General features: G+C 44.0%; 1 protein-coding gene across 1 annotated transcript in view; it reads left to right on the forward strand.

Moving 5' to 3' along the window:
• Positions 1-19,084, forward strand: part of LOC134425697 (collagen alpha-6(IV) chain-like) — a 108,541-nt gene extending 89,457 nt beyond the window's left edge. The window contains exons 23-45 of the mRNA XM_063170556.1: positions 3-186; positions 2,163-2,234; positions 2,622-2,729; positions 3,477-3,698; positions 3,936-4,097; positions 6,042-6,212; positions 6,884-7,027; positions 7,251-7,376; positions 7,687-7,868; positions 8,140-8,203; positions 8,686-8,760; positions 9,115-9,222; positions 9,948-10,055; positions 10,381-10,452; positions 11,726-11,851; positions 12,201-12,317; positions 12,494-12,655; positions 13,544-13,642; positions 13,911-14,057; positions 14,429-14,545; positions 15,199-15,390; positions 15,620-15,906; positions 16,496-19,084. Coding sequence (XP_063026626.1) covers positions 3-186; positions 2,163-2,234; positions 2,622-2,729; positions 3,477-3,698; positions 3,936-4,097; positions 6,042-6,212; positions 6,884-7,027; positions 7,251-7,376; positions 7,687-7,868; positions 8,140-8,203; positions 8,686-8,760; positions 9,115-9,222; positions 9,948-10,055; positions 10,381-10,452; positions 11,726-11,851; positions 12,201-12,317; positions 12,494-12,655; positions 13,544-13,642; positions 13,911-14,057; positions 14,429-14,545; positions 15,199-15,390; positions 15,620-15,906; positions 16,496-16,756 — 3,306 coding nt within the window. The 3' untranslated portion in view covers positions 16,757-19,084. The remainder of the gene's footprint in view (positions 1-2; positions 187-2,162; positions 2,235-2,621; positions 2,730-3,476; positions 3,699-3,935; positions 4,098-6,041; positions 6,213-6,883; positions 7,028-7,250; positions 7,377-7,686; positions 7,869-8,139; positions 8,204-8,685; positions 8,761-9,114; positions 9,223-9,947; positions 10,056-10,380; positions 10,453-11,725; positions 11,852-12,200; positions 12,318-12,493; positions 12,656-13,543; positions 13,643-13,910; positions 14,058-14,428; positions 14,546-15,198; positions 15,391-15,619; positions 15,907-16,495) is intronic.
• The last annotated feature ends 82 nt before the right edge of the window (positions 19,085-19,166 follow it).

The following is a 19,166-nucleotide window of genomic DNA, read 5'->3' on the forward strand; positions in this document are numbered from 1 at the left end:
AGGGTGATGGTGGGCTGGGTTTCCCAGGTGAAAAGGGTCTGCCAGGATTGCCTGGCTCCAAGGGCCATCGAGGAGAGCCTGGTTCTCCTGGTGTTGGATACCCAGGCCCCAGTGGAGTTCGTGGACCACCAGGTGACAGTGGAATGGATGGGTTTCCAGGACAAGCAGGTCTTCCAGGCCCTCCAGGTAGGTATTGCTGGGTCTGCTCTTACTTTAAAAAGGGTAAAGCTGCAAGTGAAATACTCAATTTACTGCTGTTCTTGTGGCCAGGCCAGAAGATTGCATTAGGCTGAAGACTGCTCTTCAAATTATTTGAAACTTGTTTGTGGGCTCACCAGGCCTCACATGGCAGTCACAGATTTCTCAAGTTGTCATGTTCAGGGGGACACAGATAAAGAGCAATAAATACTCAAGCAGTGCTGAAATACTGAGAGTATTAGATGGACCTGCTCCCTGACTATTGTTGGAGAGCCATTTTACACCAAAGGTGGTTATGAAGAGTGATAAAATGAGGTTTTTGAAAACACCTAAATCATTGTCCAAATAAAAATAGTAATTCACTGATATCTGAGGTGTCTGATTCAGTTTTCAGAACTATTACTATTATTGAAATAAGAGCTCCAGATTTTTCTAAAAGAAGAAATGGTAATGCATTGTATGAATGAACAGGTGATGATGAATAAGAGGTTGTCAAGACAGTCAGGTAGGGAGTTCAGTTAAGACTTATGCAACCAGCTCTGGGCTCTGTTTGCTTCCTGAGGTACTGTGGTTTGCTCAGTAGCTGTGTCATTATATGCACCTAAAGCATACCATAATGACAGTGATAAAGTAAGTAAATATGGGTTTGATAATACTTCATATATGATGTTTTATGCTCATTCTCAAATTTAGTTACATGGAAATTCATGTCTAAACATTTATGGAAAATGTTTTCATTGCAAAATGACTACAGAAAGCTGGTCCCAGTGTTTTGGTTCCATGTCAGCCATTTAAATATAACTTAAGGTAAACAGTATTTTTTCTTTGTCACTGATGATTTTCAGTGTACTTTGCATGCTGTGTATACTTGGGCTTCGAGGTTTGTAATTCTGTCTGTGTCAATAATGCAGAGCTAGTAAAGTATTTGCAGGCATAATATAGTGGCATAGATTTCTGGACTGATGCTCTGAGCTCAAAACCCTTGGTGGTGAGACCACCACAGTGAGAAGAGTTGGCAGAGGAATCTCAGAGCCAGAGGGAGGTGAGAGCAAGGCCAGGGCAGCTCCAGGAGGTTGCCAGATGTGCTGGATGGGGCTAGTACCTCACACCAGTGTCATGCTGCCTTCTTGTTATGGGAGGAGATGTCCATTGTATTGATGTAGCATTAATCTCCCCCAGGGATAGTCTGCATAAGCTTTTTTTCAAGTCACTTGCTAAATGCTAAAAGCTTACTAATTCCTGGTTGTGAAAGCTTACATATTTGTTCAGTAAATTTTCTCCTACAGAATCTGCTAAATTAAAGTTGCATTTTGAGATAAGTAAAATGCTCTGTGCATGATGTGAACTCCATTTATTCTGCAGAGTACATCAGAAGCCAGCTTTTTATGAGTGCTACATGAAAGCTTTGGGAACAATGAACAGTCCTTTGTGTAGGAGAGTATTTATAGTCAGAACATGTGGGAAAGGGAGTAAGTCATTAGCCAGTTCAGTTTGCACCTCCACCGAGATGTGTAAGAAAACTTGTACCTTTCCTCCCATACTAGGAAATAAAATGCATACATAAAAATACATAACATCCTTTGATAACATCCACAGTTTGTAAGATGTTATGTATTTTAATGCATACATTATAATACATAACATCCTACAAAGTGTGTGGGTAGAAGAAATAATCATTCTAATATTAAAGAAATTTCTAATATTCATTCATTTCTAATATTAAAGAAAAGTGTGTGGGTAGAAGAAATAATCATTCCTTATTTGTCCGCATTGAAAGACCTTATTGTGAAAATGAGGAAAAGCATTTAGAGTCCATGACTTTGTACCAGTTTGAAAGCAAACCAGTGAGAGATCCCAAGTCAGAACTATGATTTAACAAGAAAGTTAAGATAAAGGCAATAATACAGTATCACTGGTTTAAACTGGCAGAGTCAGGCTACAACCTTGGTGTTTCTTTGTTGTAGGTATCACCTTGCCCTGCATAGTTCCTGGAGCTTATGGGCCCCCAGGGACTCCCGGCTTTCCAGGACTGCCAGGTGGGGACACAGGATGATGTAATGCACTGACTGACTGCCAAACAGCTCTCATTTGTCAAAGAAGATAATACCTCCCAATTAATCCTCAGCCAAGGGATAGTTATTCCAGAGGGTTAACTGGCAGAACAATGTCCTTTTTTTCCCCAAAGTGACGAGGCCTAAATCCCATGGAGGATCATATTAACCGCACCATTTTTTAGCCTTCATGTAGCCTTGAACACAAAGCTTCTGCTTGTATGCGGCCGTAGCTTTTAGACTTTATTTAGCTTAAATTTTGTATCCAGCACCAGCTTTGCAGAAAAGATTTGATCCTGTTTTCCTGTGCTGTGTTTTTGTCTTCTGCTATTTGTTTGTTGATATTATTAATTAATTTATTTTTATCCTTAGGTCCCAAAGGGAGCAAAGGCTTTTCTGGCATTCCAGGCCAACCTGGATTACATGGGTCTAAAGGACAGCCAGGGTCTCCAGGAATAATAGGCTTGCAAGGGGAACCTGGTAAGAGGGAAGTTGCTGGAGTTCTTTCTGTTGTCTGATCAATGTGTACAGTACTTTATCAGAAGAGTTATCTGACCTTCCTGGCCGCTTCTGCCTGACACATTCATAATGCTCCATTGAATGTTCCATTGCTCTCCTTGCAAATGCAGACAAGTGATTGCAGCTTGGGAGAAAACAAAGGAAATATTCAGGATGTTTATCACCTGCCTGTAACACTGTATCACTGCTGGGAGAAAGGAGAACAGTCAGCAGTTTGTTTCTCCAGAGTCCATTGTCACGTACTTGGTTCCAGTCTAGGTTAGCCACAAATTTAGTGTAACATTTATTTTAAGCCCCGTGGTACTCTGGTCAAGGCCCACTGTACACAGTGCTTGGACTCATTTTAGCCATAGGAATTTCTGATGGTTGTGTAAAGACCAAGAAGCAAAGATGATGAGGGTTAGGGGTTTTGTGCTTTTGCTTAACCTACCATCTAGCAAAAGCAAGCTTGGAATGCTTTATATAGCTGCAGCTGCACACTTCTACAGTATTCTTTTCTTGAAAAAATGGTCCAAAAAACCTAAACCTTTCAACAGCTTCATCTTTCCATCACCAATTATTGTTTCTAATTCAGTACTGAAATATTTTGCAGCTTTTCAAGCAATTTTTTCTTTAATAGAATTTTTTTAAATGTGTATTTTATTTGATATGCTATTGGAAGCAGTATTCTGTACTTCTGTTGAGTGACTTATGGATCTTCTCTTTGAGGCTTCCCTGGACCTCGAGGAGACCAAGGCTCACAAGGACTTCCAGGACTGGATGGAACAGATGGTTTGCCTGGGAAAATGGGTGCTCCAGGCTTAGCTGGAATAAAAGGAGCTCTTGGAGATGTATTTGGTGCTGAGAGTGGAGCTGTGGGAGAGCGTGGCCGACCTGGACTTCCAGGTGATAAAGGGCTTACAGGTGATATTGGATTTCCAGGACCAAAAGGTAAGCACTGATATTGTTTGTATCTGGGAATATCAAACTGTTTCTTTTTTCAAAGACCCTTCCTATTTCCAATCACTTTAAGATAATGCAGCTCCTCTGAGCTGCTCACAGATGGTGATTTGCTGGTTTTCCATTAGAATCTAATGCAACTCAAAGGCTTTCATTAAAACTAATTTTAAATTTAAAGTGTGAATTTTGCTTTATTTGTTCTGTAACCTCCCATCTCTCTGTTTCCAGGGCTGGATGGAAGACCAGGCCTCCTGGGTGTTAAAGGTGCACAGGGTCAGCCAGGATATTCCGGTGTCCCTGGACTGCAGGGTCCTCCTGGCCCTGGAGGCCCTTTTGGCATTAAGGGAAAACCAGGACCCCTGGGGTCAGCTGGCCTGGCAGGAGCACCAGGTATGTGGTGTTTTCAAATGAAGACAAGGAGCTGAGCTCTGGGGTGTTGAAGTGTGGGAGAAGTTTGGCATTGCTCAGAGTGAGCCTCAACCTCTGGTTAGGGATAACAGTGCAGAATTTGGGCCTGTTGACTCTGGCTGCTGGGCAGTTCCTGCTGGGAAATGTTATCCCAATACTTTAGGAAGTACAGGAGAAAGATAGAAGAAAGCATCTTAAATGTCATGAAGTTTTTAACATCTTTGCTCTTATGTGTTGGCTGTATCATTGACTAATCTTCATTTCCCATTTTCATGACAATTAATTTCTATTGTGTAGGGTTACTCGAAATGTGATTTAGATTGAAAAATTGTTGACTTTCTCAGGACAAGCACTTGTCTTCTCTGTCTTTCTCTTTGCTGGAGCAGAAGAGAGCTTTATTTTCCTTCACTTCAGAGGAAAAAATCCCCACCACTGGAGTATAGTGGTATTTGTAAAGCTGCACTGACTGAAGTGTTTCATAGCAGTATATGAAAGATTTGAGAACCAAGCAAAGAGAGACCTGGGAATTGGTAGATAATGGTCTGGGACATAAAAGTGCTCTTCTGACATGTAGAATGTCAGTGCTGAAGCACAGTGGCAATGAATGAATGAAAGCAGTAACATCACTTGACATAAAAATTATAGAGATTTAATTTTTAAAAATTTTAATATTAGCATTCCTTCTGCCTCTCTGTTGTTTCACATTTATGGTCTGTATGCCATATTTGACTTTCCCTTGACTGTTTTTAAAAATCTCCTATTGCTAGGATGATAAGCTCCAAATAACTAAGTTTTTTTTACAGCTGTTGTCTCCCTGAATCATTAATTTCTTTTGTAGCCTTGTTCTTCCCGTTTACATATTTTGTCTGTTTTTTCCTTCACCATGTTTCTATTCCATTTATCATCAACTCTCCATTTCTGATGTCACACTGTTTGGTTATGGGTTCTTCACATAGGCTGTCAAGGTGAGAAAATGCAGTGTAGCATAAAAGCTCATGGACTAACAACCTAGCTTTTAATGCTACAAGAATTGCATTGACCATAGGTGATACCCCTTATCATTGCTAATCAAAGCAGAAGGCAAGGAACCATTGTAATGAGAATGCTCAGACAGTAACAAAGTCTCAACCCTATAAGGAAATTATTAATATGCAGAGATTTTAAGTGTGTGTGTCTTCTTTGTCTTCTTAAATAAGGCTCTTTCATCTGCTTAAAAAATTGCTGGGTTGTTGCACAAAGCCCTGAGTATAACAGCTTGAATATTGACAGCAACTGCAACAAATGTAATTTTTCAGAAGCAACCTGAGTTTTCCTTGTCTTCGTTCCTTTGGATCTGAGCATTCTGTTTTCAATGGTTTGAGCCTTTGTTTAAAATTGTAAACCATTATAAAGCTTCAGCTAGAAACATATAGAGGCAAAATAGTGTGTATGGTATTGGTTTTGTGAGAGCACAATCAGCTTGTTCCTGTAGTGAGCAATTGGCTCTTGAGAAGTACAGCTCAACTCCCAAGGTGAAAAAAGAACTTGTGAAAATAAGCCTGTCTAGCTGATTGATCTCTGGTTCACCCAGATGATGGGGTAGGGAGCAGAAGCTGGCATTAATGATGCTCCCCATTCTGTCTTGGCTGCCCTGATGATGAAGGTAAGACTGTGCATTGCAGGTCAGTGTCTGGTGGTCACAATAAGGGGTTTCACTCTTGCCAGTTGTGTAGTGGTGTAGGCAGTAACCCTCCTTATAGGTATTTCATTATTAGATGACTAATGCTTCTGCAGTTCTAAGCTTTATGCCTTCTAGTAGGCTGCATGTGCCATAAGGTCCATTTGTCATTAAAAACTGTGCTGTGTTTAAAGAGCTTGGGAAGCTGCCACAGGCTGTCCTAGTTCTGTGCAATATCCTGGATTGAGTTCCTTCTTGTGTTGATTCAGGACCTCCTGGAGTCAAAGGTGTGGCTGGGGATGTAGGACCACAAGGCCCTGCTGGCATGAAAGGCTTCCCAGGTCTTGATGGTGCTCCAGGATCTCCTGGGGAAAGAGGATTCATAGGGCCACCTGGGCCCTTTGGTCAGGATGGACATCCAGGTTTCTCTGGGCCAAAAGGTAGGTGTTTCAGTCCTGAGATTGCTGTGTCCACAAAAAAAAATAACCTTGCTGGTGCTGATTTTAGGCCCAACTTGCTGGAATGGAATGAATCCCCAACTAGTGTTGGGATGCATTTGTTTTGCTGCTAACTTACAAATTATGGACTTAATTATCAATAATGTTCCTAAGAAAATCTATCTTAAAGGTCTTAGGTTCTTGTGGACAAAGGATTGTGTAAATCAAAATAGACAAGAAAACTGAAGAAATGAACAGTGAATGAAATTTATAGAAAGAAGGGAGTAAATCAAGCACAAATCAAATGGGAAGGAAAAACTTGCAAACTCTGTGGTCTTTAAGCACCAGTACAGTAGTTGGTTACCTGGAGAATAACACAAAGCAATAGAGCTGTAGAACTGCATGTTGTTCTCCTGCAAATTGATTGTGTTTGATCTGCACTGGAAGCAGGCCCAGGCTCTTAAAGGTGAACTGAAAAGTGCTGGTTGAAAGTATTGTGGGTGGAGACAGTGACAGTGCTGTGCCTGTGCCATGTGCTTAAGAACCCAGATTTGGGTGATTGGCCAGCCCCAGGCAGCCTCTCCCTGCCCCAGAGTGGGTGTGCAGGGTGTACCAGGAGAAACTGATATTCCCTTTTTAACTGATATTCCCTTTTTCTCAACATTTCTATGCAGGTGAGAAGGGCTCTTCTGGCCTGCTTGGTTTCCCTGGTATGCCAGGACTGCCTGGTGTCCCTGGAGTGAATGGGTTTAAAGGAGCTCCTGGCACAGCTGGAGGAAAAGGAGGTCCAGGAGCTGTGGGACTTCAAGGTCAAAAAGGTGAGAAACATCTGAATGGCTTTTGCAGCAGAGGGACTTAGAAGGCAATTCTGAAATGTCTGTGTCTGGTATTATTCTTCTAAATATTGTAATCTTCTATTTTTCAATACTTTGGCCTGTTTACCAAAGAGTACTAATGAATTTGCATCAGGAGACATAGAAGTTCTGGTTTTCTCTGCTAGATTATTTTGCAAGAAGATTTCCCGACTTTTTATTTCTTCAGGTGACAGAGGTGATATAGGTCCACCAGGTGTTCCTGTTCTTGGGACTTCAGAACAGGCACTGCAAATCAAAGGAGACAAAGGAGATCCTGGATTAGCTGGACTGGGAGGATTCCCAGGACCTAGAGGTATTTCACAACATTGCAGTTAGTTGCCAGTATCAGTTGTTCAGTATCTGGGCTTGTTATCAGTGGAGCATGGTCTGTCCTTTTGGCAGTGCCCACAGTGTTACTGTTTTCAGTTCTGCCATTCCCATTCTAGCAAGACTTGCATATGGCAGTTCTGGATTTTGAGAAAACAGTTTTTCTTTGGAGTTCTGTTCTGTAGATCTAATGCCACTCCTTCTTCCTCTTTAGGGGAGTTTAGGGTAACAGGTCAACTGACCCAAACGAGCTGGATGTCTGTATTATTGAAATTCCACTCTTCTGTATTACCCAGGTGATAAAGGAATGCCGGGAAGCCGTGGGCAGCCTGGTCTCCCTGGTCCAGTTGGGTCACCAAGCAAAGAGACAGGTCCTCATGGTGACCCAGGCTTCCCTGGCCCACCTGGACAACCTGGCCTGCCAGGACAGAAGGGTGCACCTGGTATCATGGGATTTCCAGGAATGCCAGGAGAGAGGGTAAATACCTTCTTAAGTGTCATCATCTTCTCTGGGTGCTCTTTGCAAAACTCTGTGTTCTAATTGGTACTTCTGTAGCACAGCAGCAGAACCTGGCAGGATTTTTCCTTACAAAACTGCCAGATTGTTTTTGGTTGGCTTATATCATTAAATGGCATTTTACACAGTATTTCTTCCTACACCTTTGTGTTCTGTTATTTCACATGACCCAAGCTTGGAACAGCAAGAATAAAAAGCACAGTTTAATTGTGGTTGGGTTGGTTTCTTTCAGGGTTCAGATGGCACCACAGGAATACTTGGATTCCCAGGACCTATTGGCCTTCCTGGTCCAAAGGGTAAAAAACCTTTCACAGTGTATTTGGTCTTTCATTGTGCACTGTTCTAATATTAATGACCCAAAGGAATCAGCAGTGCTTAGGAAGTGCCCATTGCTCTCCAGTGCCTGGCTCCAAGTACAAATTCCCTTGTAAGAGGCTTCACTCAGACAAGACCCATACCAAGCATAAATACTTTATGGTCCTCTGGAAGTTTGGCCACAGCACTGTGTGAAGCCTGTTGGACAGTGCAAGGAGCCCCCTTTTCTCTCATCTCCTCATGTCAAAAGTGTAGGGTGTTGTGGAATTATCTGTAAATGTCTCTTGTGCATTTGCATGAGTGGATCTGCATCCACTGGTGGTTATAAGACCTGGGTGCATCATTTCCTATTGTCTTTGTTTGCACCATGAATTTGAAATATAGCAAGATTTATTTTCTTAAACAAGCCCTGGAAACTGATGTCCACAGTCAATGACAGAATGGCCTTTCCTTTCTTTTCCAGGTGAACAGGGAGAGTCTGTTGGTGTTCCTGGCACTGCTGGTCCAAAAGGAGAGAGAGGAGACCCAGGGTTTCCAGGTAAAGTAGGCCTTGGTTGCTCACTTCAAGAATACAAAATTCTAGAGATGAAACAGGTTGGCATTGCCAAATTTTGGTATTTTTGAAATCCTGAAAGTGAGATTTGAGGAGTCTGCAATCCAGGTGGGCACAAATCTGTGTGATAATGAAAATATCTGAGACCAGCCCAGTTGTAATGCTGGGTTCCCTTCACTTCTTGAGGAGTGAACTTGCACTGGCATTGGCACCCTGGGAGTCCAGCCCAGGGCCCAGGTGATGGCTGAGCAAACACCAGTGCTGCAACCTCCACATGCCTTGTGTCTCACCCTCTTCATGCCTTCCTCCAGTTTGACTTGTTTGTTTATATCTTTGTAGGAGAGAGAGGGAGAGAAGGACTCAAGGGTGAACCAGGCTATCCAGGAAACACTGGGGTGAATGGACCCAAAGGCAGCCCAGGAGATCTTGGCCAGGAGGGACCAGCAGGTACTGGACTGAGCACCCAAGTTCTGCAGCTCCTGTTGTGACTATGACAACCTCACCTTGATGCTTCCTGAGCCCTCTTTGGCCTGTCTCAGCTGAGGCTTAAACAAGAAGTTTGGCAAGAAAATGGGAATTTTCTTGGACAGTAGTGTAAGGTGTCACCTTCTCCTGCTGGTCAAATGTGCTGAATCCTGCAATACTGAAACCCAAAGGAATCCCATTAACAAATAGAGAAGATCTCAGTTAGATACAAGCAGTAGCAGCTTCTTCACAGCTCTTTCATTGCCATGTTTTTGTCTGTTCCCTCTCTAGAGCCAAATCTACCCACACGAGTGGCTACAAGTGTCTTTGGGTTGTGGGGTAATTAGCAGGTAGATTCCCAAATGATTATCAAGATCAAAGGTTGGAGAACGGTGAAGGTTGTTAGTGAAATGTTTTATTTGAAAAAACAATTTAATGAGTTATTTGTGTGTAACCTGTTCATGTGTTACTTAGTGGATGATGAAGAATGTCACTGCTACGATTAACAAAATCACAAATAGTTTGATAAATGCAATGCTGATGGTGGCATAAGGAGAGATTTGGATCTGATTTTGCTTTATTTAGATAGTTATTTATTCACCTATCTTATGAGTTAAGTGCAGGAACAGAAGCTGTAAGATGGAGCTGTGAGCTGTTTCAGCCTGGACATGATATGTAGTACAGGAATATTTTTTGCTTGCTTTTAGGAATCTCTGGAAATGCTGGGCTGAGAGGAGCCCCAGGCCCACCAGGACCCCCAGGACAGCCAGGATCTGTCGGGTTCCCTGGAGCTCGTGGAACAATGGGACCTAAAGGTAGATGTGCAATCTGCAGATGGAAGGAGGATTTGAGTCAGAAAAGCAGAGTTTTGGCCAAGTGTCTTGGGCAGGCAGCGTGTGATGGGCCAGCTGTGGGAAATGGCTCCCTCTTGGCAACCTTGTGCAGGCACCAGCTGCTAGGAATGAGCAGAGGAAGGCAGGAAAGGGGGGGGCTTTCACATGGTTTGAATCTCTAATGGGTGTTCATGAGGGTAAAACTGGGGGGAGCAGTGGGAAGAGTTTTTGTGAAGGGAATTTGTGTGAATGAAGATTTACGGCTTTATGTACTGTGCTCACTTTCGTGTTCCCAATGTCTCCTCAGGCTTTCATGGATTTCCAGGTTTAAATGGTCTGAATGGCTTGCCAGGCACAAAAGGCTCTCCTGGAACACCAGGTAAAGGAAATGTGTGGTGGAAGTGTGATAGCTAGGGAGATGTGTAACTGCTCCTCCATGAGAGTAATGTTTCCCACAAAATTCCCCTATTTCACCCAGTTCTGGCTTTAATTATGACCTAAAGAAAAACCTCAGGATACTGAATGTGCATTAACTAACTCTCCTTCAGTGCCAGTAAGAACAGGATGCAGCCTGTGGAGTTAAAAAGACTTTTCTGGTGATGGTTCTCCTTGAATTCCTGAAGGGTTGTGTCACTTCTGGAAAACTAATAGAATGAAATCATAAAACTCTTTCTAATGGATGTTTGATTTGAGCAGGGCAGCACCAAATGATTGCTTTGAATTGGACTTAGCAATGAAATGTTTCTGTACTGCTTTTCAGAGCCCTCCATTATATGGAGCTCAAGGAAGGCATCAATAAAATCAGAAGCTGATTTCTTTGATTTGTTTCCAGATTCTGCTTTTAGGGAGCTTTTGCTGGACTTTCTCATATTTGAATCATATGAAATGGAATGCAATTCTGTGTTGCAAACAGGGTTTTACTAAAGGAAAGAAGTGAAGAAAGATCTTACCAAAAAGACTTGTTTAGTTACAGTCATGTTGTAAAGTAGCAGCTAAAATTTGTGGCAGCTGTTTTATGGATGAAAATGGATAGACTTCATGTGTACAACTCAAACAATACCTGTGTTTTCTTTGTTTAAAACATTATCAGAAGGCAGTGATTTGCAGCATATAGATCCTCCACAGTTTTCCTGAGAGAGCTGCTTTTAGTGTATCCTTTTTCTAGAGTGGCATTCTGAACATCTCCCTGCAGCTTTTCAGGGAGCCTCTGCCCTGCACCACTTGTGCCTGTGTGCATTCTGCTGCAGTCTGTGCACACTGAGCTCCCTCCCTGTGCTGCAGCATGAAGCCCACAAGGTTATTTAAAGACCAGAACCTTGAGTCTGGTGTGTCCCAGTGAGGGACAAGCATACAGGCTGGCAGCAGATCCTGTCACAGGACTGCTGTGTTCCCATTCTTGTGCAAAAGCTTGTGGGGAGACCAGAACAGTCATGTGCTCTTCTCTCAGCATCTCACAGATTGTTTAAATTCACTCTGCACAACCAGAGTAACACGTGAGGCACCAGATCACCAATTCCAGCTGCTCTACTGAAAGCAGCAGAGACAGTAGTAAAGGGCTGGGTTTTAAATCACCACTCATTTTGTGTCATAATTTGGCTGCTATTAGGCAATTTGAATGGGCTCTCTTACCTTTGTTAACCATGTTTAATTAGGTCTGAGTGAAGCTGGACTGAAAGGACCTGCAGGTCTCCCAGGTCCAAAGGGTGAAGAAGGCTCTCCAGGCTTGGGAAGAGGAGCTGCAGGATTCCCCGGACCAAAAGGCTCAGCAGGAGACGTGGGTAAATACTGATGTTGGGAAAGCAGGATGTATTGCAGCTGAGGTTAATGGATTGCATGGTCAGCAGAGCTACCAAAGACAGTTCCTGAAGCCACAAAAGTGGTTAGAAGCTTGACAGGCAAATATGAAATCTGTGATGTTGCTCTGTACTTTGAGAAACAGTTGGTTGCACAGTTCTGAAGGTATCTATATCTCTCCTGAACAGCACAATATGTGTTGTTTCTCCTCCTTTAGTGAGATGTCTCTTTGTTCTCCTCAATAGAAATGCTCCCCAGCCACTGCTTCTGTCAATGTCTCTGAAGATCCATGAAGACCTTTGGTTGTCCCTCATTTTGTGTTTCTTATTCCAGGTCCCCCTGGTCTTATGGGAGTGCCTGGCCTGCCAGGAACACCTGGAGTTTCTCTTCCATCTGATATAAGGGGCAGACCTGGAGATGCTGGTGTTCCAGGCAATGATGGCAGTTCAGGTGTGTGTGGTTTGGAAGCTCTGTCATGGTGGCACTGGTACCATTCAGTACCTCACAGCCTTGTTGGAGAGGCTGAGACTCCAGCCTTTCCCCACACAGAAGGAAATGCTGGGGATAGGCCCAGAATTCACTTTGCCACAGAAACAGATTTTGCCAGCAAACTCTGTTGTCTCTAGGTTTTCCAGGTGCTCCAGGACCACGAGGGCCCCCTGGCCCAGCTTCTGACCAAGGGGACACAGGCACTCCAGGTTTCCCTGGTGTTCTTGGCTTGAGAGGCATTAAAGGTGATGTGGGACCCACTGGTCCAATTGGACTCCCTGGAGCATCTGGATTGAAAGGTAAGCTTGCCTTGAAAGGACCTGGGAGTGCTTTGGCAGCTGTCATGTGGCAGTAGGAATGGCTGTTGGGTGGTTGGTGTAGCCTCCTCCTTCAGGTGTAACAGCTGAATGTGATGGCTCAGTCTTTCCTTTTGGCTCCTGCAGCTTTTACCTACTGACTCCAAAAGCAGCAAGTGGGGCCAGCTCCAGGTGTTCTCAATGGTGTCCCTAATTATCTTTTTCCTCTTATCTTTGTTTTTTTTCTGAGTAGAAGGTGTCCACCTGCAATGTTGCTGTGCTTGTGCTCTCTGTGCAAGGGCTGGAGTTGCTGTTTCATCCCATCTGTCCTGTATGCTCAGAGGCATTAGTGTGGTGGATTTAGGTCTCAACAAGAGACTAAGAGGATTGTAGGAGTTCAAAGATGTTGTTCTGGGCTAAGGCAGGGAGCTTGTTGATCTCTCTTTGGTCTGTAGAAAGGAGGCCAAAGAGAGCTGCACACAGGGACTCCAGGAGCAAGGTTTGAGAGACACCACACAACTCAAAAGACAGGGCAGGATGGAGAACCTGGAGAATCACTGCCAGATGAACAGCTGTGCTGTCTTTGTAGGCTGGCAGATCCCATCTCTGCACAGAGATGGATTTAATAGTAAAGATGTGTACTCTCCAAAGCCTGTCCCTGAGCTACCCAAGGAAGGGGAGGGGTACTTTCAATAAAGTACAGTTAGGTAGCAGTGGAAATTCTTGTCTTGAGGCTCTCCAGCCATTGTGGATGTGAAATTGGGCACAGACTGCCTTGAGGGTTGTGGTCCCCTCCATCTTGGAGCCCCAGCTGTTGCTGCCATCAGTGGGAGCCACAGCTGTGGGTCAGAATCAGTGCTTAGGCCCAGTATCAGCTGAGTGTCTTTGCAGGTGCACGAGGTGAGCCTGGCCTGATGGGGATGCCAGGTAAAGATGGGCCTCCAGGGGATCCTGGTTATGCTGGCCTGAAAGGTGAAATGGGCCCTCAAGGTGAGTGCTGGAGGATTAAAAAGCTGTTATTTATTGCTCCTGGTTTGGGCTGGGGATGATTTCAGAGCTCCCTTATGGGCTTATTTGGGAGACTCTTGATTTCTTTTAGACTGAAACAAGTAAGAAAGAGCTTGACATGCTTTTTACAAGACACTCAGTGCTGATGTACAAAGGTGGTTCTAATTTCACATTTTTCTCCTTTGTGTCAGGATTAGCATCAAATCTGTAGGTTTTTGTGGGTACTTACACATCCTTTGCCCATGTGCAGGTCTCCCTGGCAGACCAGGGGCTCCAGGAATAACCCCACAGCCAGAAGAAGTCACAGCCCCTCCTGGATTACCTGGTCTGCCAGGAATTGATGGTGTTCAAGGCTTTGAGGGAGACCCTGGATTCCATGGCCCAGCTGGAAAACCAGGTAAAAAGTACACTCAGATCACCAAAGTGCTGTTCTTCTGGAAGAAAAACACTACTTTATCAAATGCATTAGGAATCTTTACAGGGTTTTCTAATTAAGGAAACAATTCCATCAAAATGCAGACAAATATATATAAATATAATGCTGCATTTTTAACCATATGTGATACCCAGCTGCACCTCTCAATCCTTTTACAGACAACCAGATCAGGTGGAGCCTCTTTTGGAAGTGGCTGTTTATAACCACAGCTGGTGAAGAGTGAGCTCTTGGCATGGCTGCTGACATTTTATTTCCCTTCTGGAATATGACTGCAGGAGTCAAAGCCAATAGTATGAGGAAATAATGATACTAATAGTTGTATTTTATTTCAGGCCCAAAAGGTTTGCCAGGAAGATCTGGTTTGAAAGGACGTGATGGCTTACCTGGAACTCCTGGCATAGCTGGGGATCCAGGACTTCCAGGTGCCCCAGGATTACAGGGATTTCAAGGTAATTTTATGATTTGGGGAGCACAGATAAAAAGAAGCAAACAGTAGAATTGTGTTTGTGTACATCCAATTAGTTTAGGGAAACCAGAGGATTTCTATGGTATTGTGTTTTGTATCTGCAATGAAGGAAATTTAATCTTCAGTGAGGAAAGTTCTGTCACATGTCCTTGTTGATGTTACAGCTGGTGTTTCTGTAGGTGCATTTCTAAACGTCTTTTGGTTTTAATGTTTTGTGGATGTGGGAGTGATCTTGAAGATCTAGAGGAGTGATATGGTATTCACAGTAACCATAGCTGTGAGACTTGGACAGGAGAGGAAAGGCACAGTGACAAAGAAGAGAAAAATTATTGAGTGCTATAGCAGAAAGGAATGAATTAGGTTTTGGTTGGTGCTTTGAGATCCTCAGAACTACTGTACTGTGAGATATACCTAACACACTGGCACCAGAGTTGTTGGGCAAAGAAAGAGAACTAAAAGAGGAAGGGAATGGGTGGGTGTTGCTGTGAAATGGCTGCATTTGGAGCTGTTCAGTCAAGTCATTCATATAACAGCCAGATAGCTTGGGCTCCTCATTGTACAGAGTGCCATAAGCAATGCCAGGCGGGGTACAGAGGCAGGGATGCCCTGGCAGTGGTGATGTTCCTGTGTCCCCAGGTGCTGTTGGGAAGCCGGGGCCCCCTGGGCTGCCGGGCATGCCGGGCCGCAGCGTGGGCGTTGGCTACACCCTGGTGAAGCACAGCCAGTCCGAGCAGATCCCGCCCTGCCCCATCGGCATGAACAAGCTCTGGGATGGATACAGCCTCTTGTATGTGGAGGGGCAGGAGAAGGCCCACAACCAGGACCTCGGTGAGTTGACAGAATTCTCTCAAGAATGAACAACACAAAATTACAGTTAAAAAGCCATGGCATCATCGATGGCAGTGCAGTGGGCTGTGGTGGGGCTGGTGGCAGGTGGCTTGGCCAGATCCACACTGGGAGCGGTGTCACTCGTGCCATCCTCACCACTAAAAGTTGGTGTGTATGGTTTGGAGATTTTGGCAGATGCTTGGTATGACTGCTGCTCTGCTTCTTCCAGGCTTTGCTGGCTCATGTTTGCCTCGCTTCAGCACCATGCCTTTCATTTACTGCAACATCAATGAGGTGTGCTACTACGCCAGCCGAAACGACAAGTCCTACTGGCTCTCCACCACTGCTCCCATCCCCATGATGCCCGTGGACAGCGTCCAGATCCCACAGTACATCAGCAGGTGCTCTGTGTGTGAGGCACCTTCCCAGGCTGTGGCTGTGCACAGCCAGGACATCACCATCCCACAGTGTCCCCTGGGCTGGCGCAGCCTGTGGATAGGATACTCCTTCCTTATGGTAAGGACACTACTCCTGGTGCAAAGGCAGCTTCAAACATGTCCATCTCTCCTCTCTAATGAGGTCAATGAGACTGTGTTCTGTGAGTTACTAACAGGAACCTGGAACGCTGTCTCTTCTTACCTCAGTGCATTTCTTCATTAGCTGAGTTGCTGTAGCTCTGAGTTTGCTCTGTGCAGCACCTGCCCTGATCAGTTTTGGTGGTAACACTGCTGCCTAAGTTCTGTATTGCCACAAATGTTTGTTCTTAAAACCTTTAAATGTGGAAACAGTAGTTCAGCTACAGTATTGACTTAATCCTCTTTCTCAGTGGAAAAAATTTTCCATTGCACTCTCCTAGAAGCTTATTAGTGTAAGATTGTTAGAAAAACATGATGACAGCATCATTGTTTCCAAATTTTCCCATCTTTCAAATGAAAAGCTGGTTTTCCATTATTCCAGGCCTGCATATTCAGCCTAAGTATGCTCCTTTGCTCTTTACCTTCTAGCCCTGACTCAAGAGACAGATACACATAGCCAGGGTATAATTTGATTGCCCGTATACCTCTTTCTGTTCCTTGGAGCTCACTGAATTCCATCTTTATTTCAGCACACTGCAGCAGGGGCAGAGGGCGGAGGCCAGTCCCTGGTCTCACCTGGCTCCTGCCTGGAGGATTTCCGAGCCACTCCTTTCATCGAGTGCAACGGGGCTCGGGGCACGTGCCACTACTTTGCCAACAAGTACAGCTTCTGGCTGACCACGGTGGAGCAGGGGCAGCAGTTTGTCAGTGCTCCCCCCTCAGAGACTCTCAAGGCGGGGCAGCTTCGGACTCGCGTCAGCCGCTGCCAGGTGTGCATGAAGAACTTGTAGTAACAGCAGTGCAGATATGGGAACAGTCTTTGTTACCCCACGTTAGACATCGCTGCCTGGAGAAGGGTAAATTCACAAACCTCTTTTGTGTGTGTTTGATGGGTAAATCAAGACAGCCAGAACTCTACAGAAATCAAGTTTCAAGTCCAGGAATTTGTGCGCAGAGGAGGGAAAGACCAGTGTTCTGAAGCCATTTTTTAATGGAACATGGTGCTATGTTTTTACTCTGATGTTTTTTTCCCCTCTTTTATGGCTACCTCAGAAAGTCTCAGTGAGTTCCTTACTCAGACTGAAGAGCAGCTGACACTTTGTACCACTCCTCTGTCCAAGGCACATCCAGTCATCACCCAGAGACACTTCGCCAAAACTAGGCTGAATTAGTGCCTTTGCACACAGTATTTGGTCTAGTGTAAGGGAGTGGAGACTCCTGTGAAACACAGAACCAGCAAAAATTTATCAGGGTATGCTGGGTGACTTGGAAACACTATGCACTAATGGTTGATAATGGATTTTCTTTAAAAAATAGAAAAATGAATTATTTGCTTTGCTTATTACACAGATGGAACATTCTTTCCTCCAGTGACAGGTAACCAGTTCTAATCCAGCCTGCTGTCCACAGTCTACCTTAATGCAATTTTTCATGTGAAGATAAATCCAAAACATCTCTACCATTTTTCTTTGCTTTCTGTTGAAATATATTCCAGGTCTGTTGGCTTCGAGGTCTGTGCTTATCTCCTTGCAGCCACTGATATACAGCCATACTTTATTAGCCAACATTTATTACTATGAACATAAATTTCCTTTCTGAGGCAGCTTTGGCACACTTATTTTCAAGCTTATTATTTAAGCTGTGTGTGTTTGAAAAGTAGAGCCTTCACTAGATGGTATGCAGGCTTATGCAGATACAGGAGTAAGCAGCTATGGGATGTACATTTTTTACTCCTGCAGTCACCATGTGTTGTATCCTGCTTCCTCTGGGCTTTATTGCTATAAGTTTAAAAAATTGTATCTCTACTGTCTGCACTGTTAACTTTCCTTCAGGGCGTAATTAAAGAGAAGTGCCACTAATTGGATTTTCCTTGTATATTTTAGGGGAAAGCCATGACAAAGGTATGGTTATACCTATAATGAATTCATTCAGCAGGACTAAAGTTATTACCTTTAACCTCTGGAGTGAAGGGTGTGAAATCCTTGTCTATTGACATCCCAGGACATTTCAAAGGAGTGCCTTGCAAATACACTGTCACCTTGGCTTAAAAATCTTTAGGATAAAATTATTCAGAAAATTCTTATTAATGCATGACTAAGACATTATTTTAAGCAGATAATAATCAGTAAAGATGAAAGTATTATTTGCATAACACATTATCATCTTCACAGATGGAGGTCAGAGCTCTCCAAGTCCTGGAGTTAAACCACACTGGAGATGAACAGGGAAGTGGAGGAACAATGTTGTCTTTCACTTATTCCTAATTGTGAAAGATCAGCAACTGCTCTGGATGAATTTTGCAAGTATCTTTAAGGCATTTTAACACTCCTGAGCAGCAGTCCTTTCATGCAGGATATCCACTCTAGTTCCTAGCTGTCCTGGCACAGAGCATGTGGGATTTACATCCTGGGTTATGCACATGCAACTTTACAACACTTGTGTGCACAGAGCAAGGAAATTTTCATCCACCGGCTTCCCATGGTGCTACAAAGAGTCTGGTTGGTCAGGTCTTTTATCTGCAGGGACTTGGCTTTATTTTTGGACATGACACATGCAAACACAATTAATTTATTCCCCAGGACCAGAGCTTTATGCATTTTTAGCAGCACTGCCTTTAGAGAGCTGCTTCTGTCAAAGTAACCAGCAGCTCCACTGCTGTCCCTGTCCAAGCTTCCATCCAGTTCCACCTTGCAGGTGCAGGGAGCAGGAATTCCAATCACCTGTTCTGCCATCAGCCCCATTTCCATCCGTTTACCCCCACCCAGAATCCTTCAAGAGCTCTGCAAGGCTCAGGCTCCTCTCTGAAGAGGCTGAGGGTGGCTTGGGGAATGAGCACCTGGTACTCCACTGAGGGTCTTTTAATTATTTTTAGCAGGTACTGCTTGAGACTGAGCATTTCAGAGCAAGGGCTCATTTTAATTTTTTGTCTGTAGGGAGGAGGGGGCTGCAACTGATATAATAAGCACAGTAACTTTATGTATTAATGAAAAAGAAATACTTTGTTTAAAAAAAAAAAACACAAAACCTGTGCAGCTACTCCATGGAGAGGGGAAGAAAATGGTATTTTTTCTATATGTATAGTTTCCAAACCATGGCTAATAAACATTGAAGGCAAACAAGATGAACTGTGCCCAGGTCATGACTATTTTCTTGGAAATCACACTGGCCTTGACCCAGAAGTGCAAGTGAGAGGAGACAGCA

This window comes from Melospiza melodia, chromosome 16 (assembly GCF_035770615.1).
Source record: "Melospiza melodia melodia isolate bMelMel2 chromosome 16, bMelMel2.pri, whole genome shotgun sequence".
Classification (NCBI taxonomy): domain Eukaryota; kingdom Metazoa; phylum Chordata; class Aves; order Passeriformes; family Passerellidae; genus Melospiza; species Melospiza melodia.